Consider the following 10,962-nt stretch of genomic DNA (forward strand, 5'->3'; position numbering starts at 1 on the left):
TGATGAAAAAAAGAACTTGTGAAAGATATTAAGACAGATAAAGGAAGAACGTGAAAATAAAAACTATTAAGTAATTATTGCCCTTGTTCATCCATAACAAGGGGGTAAAAGAGACCCCAAAAACAGGGCCATTAAAAACAATATTATGGGTTTTAAAAAATAGACTCTTTAATTTGTAAACTTTATTTAAACACATTACTATTCTTTTAACAAAATATCACACTTAAAGACATTCATTAATTCTTAAAACATTAAAAATATTTACTTCAACTAGTCAAATAAATTATTTAAAACGTGTTATAATCATTCTTGGTAACTGGTAGTTTTAATGTCACATCTGTAAAATGAATCTGAACCACAAAAACAATTTTTGTAAAAAAATATAGTTCCTTTTTAGATATATATTATTGTTATTTCGGTGTACAGTAAAGTATAAATAAATAAATTAATAAATATGTCATTCGATGCGGCTCGTTCAGAACGGTCATTGTGTCGATCTTGTAGTGGGTGTCGATCGACTGTTAATGTTGTAATACATTAATAAAAAACAAATTATTAATATGAATTTATAAATGAAATGACATAATGAAGACGTACGCCGTCAACCCTCAACTTGTCTGATTGTCTAAAACTACTGAAGTGCGCAAACAAAATGGCGGACATTTTTTTTGCGCGCGCACGGCTGTGAGAACACATTACAACATATTGAAGAAGGGAAGGAATTGAATATATCTAGACAATTCCATTTCAACTTGTCGGTCTATTATAAAAATATGATTTTAAAGATAATTGTTTTATTAGTTGATTTTACACCTATTTCCAAACAACCTATATATAAGTATCGCTCTGAAATGTTATATTTATTTATTTTTCTATTAAAATGAAACTGGCCAGTAACTTAAGTAAAAAGTTTACAGGGACGAGTAGTAAGCGATAATTAATTTTAATATGTAGTAATCAGAATTTTAATTTTTTGATAAGGTGTATTACACATTTATTTGCATTCACACCTTTTAAGCTTTTTTATCTATAACCAATCGAATTGTACAGTAAAAAAAACGATATTGCAAAAATTAATGAAACAGATTATATATTATTCAATAGCGAAATTATTTAATAAAACCAGGTAATGTCCCATTTTTTCTAGCCTTTGCAACATTTTCATAATAGCATGAAAAATCAACGTATCCTTTTATCTTTCTATCTCTATCGTATGGCCGACCGCTCGATATATCCGATGATTCATTCGATTGATTTGTATCGATGTTACTATCGTTCGTTCCTAAATCATTCGTTCCCGATGAATAAAATTCAGAATCGATTTCATTTAACAGCGTATTCGATTTCGATTGCACAATCGGATTGAATCGTACCGAAGTCCTTTCGTTTTGTTTATGGACAGGATTCCTCATGTTTATGGCGTCGTTTTGCTGAATTGGCGGGAGAAAATTGAAATTTCGAATGAGTAATGTCACATGAGTATTTGATTTTGGTGTCAGATTATTTTTGGAGCAATACGAAATGAATTCCTCTTCAATCTCTTCAAGCACCGACTGGCTGACTTTGACAAAGTTTGTTTCTTTTCTAAAATTCTCTACTATTATCTGTGCAAGCTGTTTGTTCGTCTGTTCACTGCAGCCTCGAACTTCTTGAATACGTTTATATACACCAGCACTAACCAGTACAAGAAACCTGTAACAAAAATATATATTAGAGCTCATCGTAAGCGAACATTGGATCCATATGTCATCACGGGAAACGCACACTGGTCTAAGACCTTCGACTTCAGATGGAGCTTATTGAACACTGCCAATCCGAGTTGGATTTGACCAGTTCTCTCTTTCTTGCCAAGCTGGACGGTTCGTCCCAAATATATATATATATATGAATATGGAAGACTGGCAGAAAGCTGGTGTTATAGGGAGTAATTTAGGTTACCTTTATTTTTTAAAAATTGTCAAACAAAAAAAAATTGTGTCAAATTCTATGTGGACAGTCACGGGAACAGCTAGTATGTAATAACCTCACCTGCAAGATTCATCCAAAGCAATAGGTCCATGTATCTCTGGAGCTGCTACAACCGGCTCTGATGCAGCCGTCCCAATGTTGGGGAACGCTTTGTAAAGTCCTTTCACTAAATAATTGCCCAGACATCTTGTCCCAGATTGATTTCCTAGATACTGCGCTGCAAATATAGTAATAATTATATAATAAAAAATAAAATGTAAGTTACCAAATACCATTATAAACTTAATTTGATCATAGTATGACATACACAATATTGTACATACTAGAAAATATATGTATAGTTGCATTTTGCACACAAGGCTAATTCTTAAAGCCAACCATAGTATGGATACAGTAGAGGGATATATAATGGGTAGTTTATGTGCACATATAAACATAGATATGTATATAGCGTATATACTTATAATAAATACGGTGTAACAGGGCTTAGGACATAAAGACTTCCACTTTTGGACATAGACATATTCCAAATTTCAAAAAGGTCCTGTTGAAAGCGGACTGCATCTACCATTTTTAATCACTATACCATGTCATTTATTCGTTTAGTGGGGAGATATTAACACATGATGCCAAAATATTTTGTTAAAATAGCCCCTATGTACCTAAGACAGGGAAAATAAGCCCCCAAAAACGGGTGCCAAAATATAATGCATAAGCAATGTTTTTATTTAATATACTTTATTGAACATGCTAGAATACATTTAAATAGTTTCATAATATTAAACAAGAGTACAATTGGTGGTCTTATCACACAAGGCAATTTCTTACAGACAACCATAGTATGGAAATTTGTACAATACATACTAATAATGTATAATAATTTTTAATACATATAAGTATAATACAATAATAAATAAAAAATTGATTTGCACTTGCACAGAAAGAATAAAAAAACAGGTAAAGAAAAAGAAATGAATTAACACATAAATAATGATAGGTCTAGTAAATAGTTCTTAACCATTTTCTTAAAAATAGGTAGTAAATTAGCACGTCTTATATAATCTGGAAATCATTCTACAATCAAGCAATAATGCATTATTAAAATTATTTAATAGTAAACTATTAACTTACCATTCCTTAACTTGTTGACGTCCAAACCAAGCTGTGAGAGCCGTAACAACTCATCTTCATTATTCAAACTATGATCTACTGTGAGTTGAACAACTCTTAGCACCGAGTTGTCATCGGTTTTACATAACAGAGCTCTCGTCTCCCCCACATTGGCAACAAACAGTTTGTTGTTGTGTACCAAGGCAATTACCACTGTCGCACCTCCAGATAGATGCTGATCTATCTCCTTAAGTCGGGAGAGGATATTGTCGCAGTTTTGAGAGATCTGAAATAAAGAATTTTATTCATATTTTTTTTCATAGACCAGTTTCAAAGTTTAGATGGTGTAGTTTTAACACCCATCTACATTTCTACCAAATTCCCAAAATTTGAATAAAGTTTAAATTATCAGAAACGTGCAAGTTTTAAAGAGTAAATGAGCTTCTTAAAATATATGCCTACATTGATAGGTGAAGAAGTTGCAGAAGAAACTCTAACAACTGGGATGGTCGGTAATTTTCTTTTTACATATTCTTAACTGTTTTTTTTTATTTACTGCGTAAAGCAATAGCTTTTTTGTCTCATCGTCATTGTGATGTCCAGACTTGCAAGTCTCTGGTAGATATGAGATATTATTAAAAATAACAATACCTGTGTTTCATTTAATGTCTGAAGTCGGTACTGCAGGCATGTTCTTTCAGCAATCATGCCATCATAGTTTTCAATGTACGCTTTCTCCACAGATACAAAAGCATTCCTGTAAAGCACAAGACCACATATAAATACTGATTAATTTTGATTGTAATATGCGTGTAATAGTTATAAAGTGGTGGATTTTTTTTTCTCATGTATCATCAAAAATAGATGTTTATAGGTTTATAGGTTGTTTATAGATTGTTTTAAAATTTATCTATTTATATTTCCCAACAGGTCATTCTCAGATTAAAAAATGAGTAGAAAGAAATAGCTGCATTGTTTATAATATGAGACTGGTGTAGCACCTTACAGGGCTACTCATCTCGAATCATCAAGGTATCTCCACAAGATCAAGGATCTGCTAGGATTTTTCATAGAGTTGGGTTGGCTTAACCAAAGCTCCCTGATGCAAAATAAGTACAGTACCACTAAGTAGCGTAAAGCAGCCCATTGAGACAAGACAATATTACACTGTAGTTCCAACACTAGTATTTACATATAATTTTACAATTGTTAACCTGAGAGTCACATTATATGGTATGTATTGTGTGAAAAGAGATATTTGTATTTGGTTTATCATGTGACTCCACTTCAAAAGTGTTGAGTATAGTTTCTACTATGAGCTATTCCTATGCTATGCAACTCTAGAACCATTGACAATTCTACATACATGGGTATGTACATGACACTTCTCAGTTTGAGAAGCTTCCAACTCAAAAAAAGTATTTACCTCAGCCTATCCCGTATCTCTTCATCGGTGTTGCTAATAGACGGAGGCGGCAAAAGCATTTCAACTGCCATCCTCTGCATGATGAACCTTGCAGCATCCAAACCATTGTGTGGTTCAAATACACCATAAAGGCAGCTGGGAAATAAATTTTATTTCTATTGATTACTACTATTCTTATTTTCAGCCAAAAGACACCCATTGCAAGGCCATATACATCAATTTCCTGTGACCTAGCTATTGGTCCACCTAATGTGGGGGTGTATCTATAATGTGTCCACCAGCTCATGGTTTTATTGCAGGTTACTTAATAAGACATTACATTGTATATATTACAACATAATTATTACTACTATTTTATAATTTAAGCTTCACTTATTGAATTACTGCCATTGGGCAGTTGAAATATACAAGTAGGAAAGTAATTTTTTTTCTGTCGACATATTCTACAGAAAAACCAATTTAAAGTTTGTATACTAGATGGTAAAAGGTTGCTGATAATGAAGGTGAATATATTGCTGACCAGAAATAAAAATTTATTAAAAATGTAGTCGTGTAAATTTAACTTAAGAAAACATTACTTTCCAGTACCCCTAATATATATGAGTTGTTAGTATGATGTTCCTATGACTTGAACATTAGCTACAAGCTATCTTGACGAAGTAAAATACCTATATATATCATAGTAAGAGAACTTTATTGTCATTCATCATTTTTACACACTATTTATCTAAAATAGTTAACATAATTGTAAGTATTTTCATAAAGACAACAGGTCACACTACCATTAGATAACTATATCTGATTATGCAATAAAGATAATCACACTACATAGTTGTGTACAGCTGACTCTGAAAATAATTGCTTTTGTTCATTATTTTATTAATAATTCGTTGAAGTCACTACCATAACTTATAATATGAAATTACTACATGCAAAAATGCATTAAAACATATGATTTTCTATATTATGTAGTTTGTATGCATCAGGAATTGGATTTATATGTGGTTGGCATGTTTTTTAAAAATAAAAACTCCATCAAGATTTAAAAAAAATTAAGCTACAATTTGTAGCTTAAAATCTACATATGTTATTGCCTGCAAGACCTGACCTATGATACTTTTGAAGCAAAGTGAGAATAATTAACTTGTTGGCGTGACAATAGACCTCAAGTTATGACTAAAATGTAACGAAACTGTAACTAATGCGCCATGTGGATGTGGGAACTCAGAGATCTATGAATGCCATATAACATTGTTTGATAATTAGAATAGAGAACTTACTCCTCAAAATCCTGAACAATCAGGTTAAGACTGAGTTATATTTTATCTATGTAATGTATATAAGACATAAATAAACAAAATACATTCGATTCTGATGGTATATGATTCTCGCAAACATTATTGTCGGAATTTTCTAGTCATAATTTTATTAACGTATTTATGTACAAGATTACTTACGATCCATCTTCAGTCTGACAATAAAAACAGAGGTAATCATCTGTCGAACTAACGTTTCCACCGATCTGAGAGAAATATGATGCTACACATGTGTTCTGGCATTTAGGCAAATCGTCAGTCCATGGCCTTGCTATCATTTTGTTAAAGAAAAAGTGAAAATGTTTTTAAAGGAATACCAAAACAATGAAAAAGTCACGGAATTTATGACATTTTGTATATGACATCTGCTTCTGACATTTAAGCAAAACTAGTATATTAAAAGATTTAATCGACATGAATAAAACAGGTACTTGATACATTTATTTTTCGATGATGTAATTTGAATAATATTTATACTTATCACCTGTTTAATCAATTTATCATTATTAATTTTGTCAATACTGGTTGTATTTTTCAACAAAACAAATGTTTTTCAAGACATCGCTTTTAAAAATATATCTCTTTGATTTTCGCTTTTTAGTTAAAATAATAATTATTTCAGTCTTAATTCCTCCACACTTCAATTTAAATTTAAATAAAGTATTGTGATGTGGTAACACAATGAGGGATCGGTTGCAAACAAAATAAACATATAACCTATAAAATAAGATTAATTATAGTCAATTTAGATATAAATGAAATTAGAACGAATTCAATGTTTTTTTATTGTCTTCTATTTATTTTGATGACTCAAAGCAAATATTTTTTTTTCAATATTAGTAATATTTCGAAAGAAAAGATCGTGATATGATTTTTTTTAAATATTTCGGTTATGTTAATTTTATGATGAATCACTGTTCAATCATTTTTATTCTTAGTATTATAATTTTTATCAATTATTTAGCATGAATGTTATCATTAGTGGTCTTTAAAATAAGTTTTAACCACAAACAATGGATATATTAGTACAATTTAAGTTAATATTGATAAAAACTGACCACTATTGTACAGCAATACCACATGTTAATATCAGATAGATAATTACACATGTTTCAATTTCGTGTTAAAATGTATGGGAGTTTTGTAATATAAAATGAAACACAAAGTCATTGATCAAAGTTTATGTCAATACATATAACTCTAACCTTACATTTTTCAATTTTTATGTTTTATGATACAATACCAGCCCTTATAGTCTAAAGAGCTCTGTGTGACTATGTTCCATTTGTTTCAACCTAATATAAAACTTTAGTGAGAAAGCAATTATTCCAGTTCATGAAGTAACAACTTTAGAAAATACAATATTAAAAATATTACATGCGGTGTATCAAACACCTATTTACTATAAATATACTCATTGAAATGACACTGGAGATGTAGAAATAATTCAATATGACGCATTTTTTTAAATGTTTCTATAATGCCAATAAAACAACACGTTTATTGAAAACACTTAACCAAATACTACAACATGGGACAGTACTCTGCTCTCATGTGTAATGTTACAGGTGAACTGTTAGTATAAGGCATGGGAGTGTTCACCTTGAAAGGAAGGAGTTACCAAAGTGAGTGAACATAAAACAAAAAATGGTGCACACTTCGTCCAACACCGTTTTTTACATAAATGAGACATATTTTGAATCAAGAAATACTAACTATTTGCGACCAACACTCAACTTTGGAAACCCTAATCACTTCTTCGGGTGAGCAAAATTAAAAACTAGTGTTCTCAACGGAGGGGCTATTTAATCATTTTTCTTGTCCGCTGCTTTGGTTTCTGTTTCTGGCGCTTTTTCTTGCTCCTTCTCCGGTTCCTTCGTCTCCTCCTTCTCCTCGGCTATGACTTCTTTCGCCTCCTGTTTCGAGGCCTCGTCGAAATTGCCGACTAGGTTAGGCACTTCATCATCCTCGTCGAGAGGTTTCGGCGCGGCCACACTGGAGGCCAATCTCTTCAGTTGACTCAAACCCTCTGGACCGAGCTGACTGAGGATGCCTGGGAGCATCTCCGCAATTTGCTTGTTCTCGCCATGGCCCGTGATTGCAAAAGTATTCGCCGCCAGCGACGCCTGTGCTTTCGGGTTGTTAAAGTGTATCACTGTGCCGTCATCTTTTATCATATTTACCTCCTCGATGCCGGGGATGTTGTTCACTGACAGTTTCTTTAACGAAGACTGCAGTTTCTTGTCATCTGTGGCTGCGGTCGCGTGAACAACCTTCTTCTTGCGCCTCGGGGTTCCCTTGCCGCCGATACGTACTTGGGACTGTAGTTTTTTCAACTTTTCCGTGTTCATTTTGCTGTTTTTATATGTAACAACTGCAGAGAAGAACGCGACGCACTTTAAGTTATGTTTTTAAAATTACTTCAGTCGCGAACGCGTCGTCTTTCCATGTAACTCGATCGTACGCACGTGTTTTGAACACCGGTTAGCTACAAAGGGAAAATGGTGGATTTGCGACAAGTTATTTCTGATTTCCGACAACGTTCCGTTCTCATCACATTACACACCGCATTGAAAAAGATTCTTAGTTAAAAATAATAAGAATGTGCAATAATCCTTATTTATGTAATGATTTTAACGTCGCTAAACATAAAAAAATGTTTAAATAAATAAATAAGCATCATTTTTTAGTTAATGTTAAAATAAATTTACTCAACATTTTTGTGTTAAAAGCAATAAATTTAAGTATTCTATGCGTATAACGTTTCATTTTCGGCATTTGTCTTCATAATATTGTATAGTCTGTGCTTAATTTTACTAACTTGACAACGTTATATTAGTTTACAATATCGACAACAGGTGGCGCGCATAGCAAAATAGAGTTTACTTAAATGTTTTAATAGATACTCAACAGATGGTGGTAATTTATACAATTTTGTATGCACCAACCTAGTTTTTCTAAGGCGGATGACTTTGATTTATATTCACTAATTTATTGGGTGCCTCTGTAGTTTCATATTTAAAATTAGCCAGATTTGGGTTGAATTACTTTAGAATGTCACTATTGCAATTGAAATTACTAAATAAATTAGACGTATCATCTGTAATTACTATGTTAAAACATAGCATATTATTAAAAAAAAAAAAACAAAAATAGCACATTATTTTGCGACACGTTATATTAATATATATATAATTACATAAATAATCGTTCAGGAAAGAGTCTAGAAGTAATGTGTGTAACCAGTGATGATTTCAAACAGAAAAATAATCATTCATTTCTTGTCAGATAAGCTTACAGTCGCCCAACGGCCTACCCATCTTTATAGCTACGCTTGGGATTTCTACACGAGGTCGAATCAGGAACGAGGAGATTCGTAGACATAGCCCAGTGGATTGGTGGGTTGAAGTAGCAGTAGCCAGGCTAGGTAGAGCTCAGAACAAATAGCCGCAGGGACTTTAAGGGACGAAGACAACGGACCAGTAAGCGCAGTGTAGTCGACATCTTACAAAACTTCGAATACAAACCCCATCCAAACGCTCGTAATGGGTATCTATGATGAGATATAAGTCTAATATTGGTCGTCCTATAGTTTAAACAACGATGATGACATTAATAAACATGGTGTAATAAAACGTATATAAATACACCAATACCTCGCTTTGCGTCGTTTCGTTTTGCATTTTTTTCGATGTTGCGTCGCTGCTTAATTAGTACTAATTTTCACTGTGCGGCATTAGATTTTCGAGGTTGCGTTGTTTTGGGTTCGAGTCTTTGATTTTTTTTTAATTTTCTTTTTTTTTTTTCTAAAAGATGGCAATACTTTTGATTCTAATTGCGCCAAGTCATCAAAACTCGGGGATTCCTTTTCTAACTAAAAATCAACGCAATTTTAATACAGTTTAATTTTCACTTTGTTTTGAAAATTTTAGAATTCAGTTTTAATGACGTAGTGTGTTGTGCTCTTCTTTAAAGAGAATAATAAATTTATATAAATTTTTACGTGTTGTTTCTGGTTACAAAAAAGGTAAATATTATTCCAATTTATTTATGGGCACAGTTATATTATTTTTGTTTTTTAAATGTTTACTTCGTTCAATTTTCTTTTTAACACGTTCACTGCGGCTTGAGGTCGATTGAGCCTCATGGTAGACTTTGCACTGGAGCGGCGCGTAAAACTCGTGTTTTCTCTCTAGTGCGGCGGCTGTTTACACTCAACCGTATGAGGTATGACAAAGACAAATATAGCTTTCTTTATGTCTGCGAAGCATTGACTCAATATTGTAAAAAAATGATTGAAACATGAGGCAGAAAAGGCCTCAACTGCACTACTAGGAAGTTCAGCTTGAGGGTGATTCGACCTCAGCCGCACCAGCTGAAAGTTCTTCAAAATAGGGCCCGCAGTGAACGTGTTAAAAAGTAGTATTTTAGTGACCCTGGAACCTATCTTCGATCTTTACATGGTTTGCTATAGAAAATCTTAATTCACTTTGCGGCGTTTCAATTTGCGTCGTGTTTTTTTGGAACGTAACCACGACGCAAAGTGAGGTATTGGTGTATACATACATTATTAAATAGCAAGTTTTATAAAGCTTTATGAAGGGTTATTTATATGAACATTTATTGATATCAATCGACCAGATTTATGTTAAATAAGCAAACATTTCGTATGCAATCATACATAGCCATCCATCTTTATAAAACTGAACTTTGTTTACATGTTTTATAAATACACTGTTGTGGCAAAAAAAAGATGCGCAGGTCGATTTTTATAATCATCATATTGTATATATGGTAAGTTTATTATTTACAGCAATATCTGAAGTATGTGTTGACGTTGGTGAGATGGTTCTGAGATTTGATAGTTTACTATGAACGTATGAAAATTCATGGTCAGTCAGAGAGTAATGGAGAGCGCTATGATTGAAGATTCGCTGAGAGATAGACAGGAAGAGATCTGAGAAGAACCAAGGTTGCTCGTGCATCCGAAAGCAGTTGGGTCTGAAAGATTCTTGAGCTGCGACCATAAGCCAGTAAACGCGGCGGAGATAGACTCCCTTATGGCGAACTGACGAAGTCAAGATCCCTTGAAGTCATCGTGGCGATCTTCATGCGAGGCCTATGTCTTGCAATGGGCGTCTA

The 10,962-nt window shown here is 32.9% G+C and overlaps 2 protein-coding genes across 2 annotated transcripts; both read right to left on the bottom strand.

The window, feature by feature from the left end:
- Positions 1-1,057: 1,057 nt before the first annotated feature.
- LOC137925991 (TGF-beta-activated kinase 1 and MAP3K7-binding protein 1-like) lies at positions 1,058-6,184 on the bottom strand. Its single transcript, XM_068769502.1, has 6 exons — positions 5,962-6,184; positions 4,505-4,639; positions 3,730-3,835; positions 3,100-3,364; positions 2,029-2,185; positions 1,058-1,692 (listed from the first exon to the last, which is right to left on the bottom strand). The coding sequence occupies exons 1-6, from the start codon at positions 6,096-6,098 to the stop codon at positions 1,110-1,112; spliced, it is 1,383 nt and encodes a 460-aa protein (XP_068625603.1). The 5' UTR covers positions 6,099-6,184; the 3' UTR covers positions 1,058-1,109.
- An 802-nt stretch (positions 6,185-6,986) lies between these two features.
- On the bottom strand, positions 6,987-8,334 carry LOC137925867 (transcription factor BTF3 homolog 4-like). The gene has a single exon (XM_068769337.1). It carries the CDS (start codon positions 8,169-8,171, stop codon positions 7,626-7,628), a length of 546 nt encoding a protein of 181 aa, XP_068625438.1. The 5' UTR covers positions 8,172-8,334; the 3' UTR covers positions 6,987-7,625.
- Between the last annotated feature and the right edge of the window lie 2,628 nt (positions 8,335-10,962).

The sequence above is a fragment of the Battus philenor genome, unplaced genomic scaffold (genome assembly GCF_028537555.1).
Source record: "Battus philenor isolate CCGP_79_NKW_IND1 unplaced genomic scaffold, ilBatPhil1.0.hap1 SCAF_28, whole genome shotgun sequence".
Classification (NCBI taxonomy): domain Eukaryota; kingdom Metazoa; phylum Arthropoda; class Insecta; order Lepidoptera; family Papilionidae; genus Battus; species Battus philenor.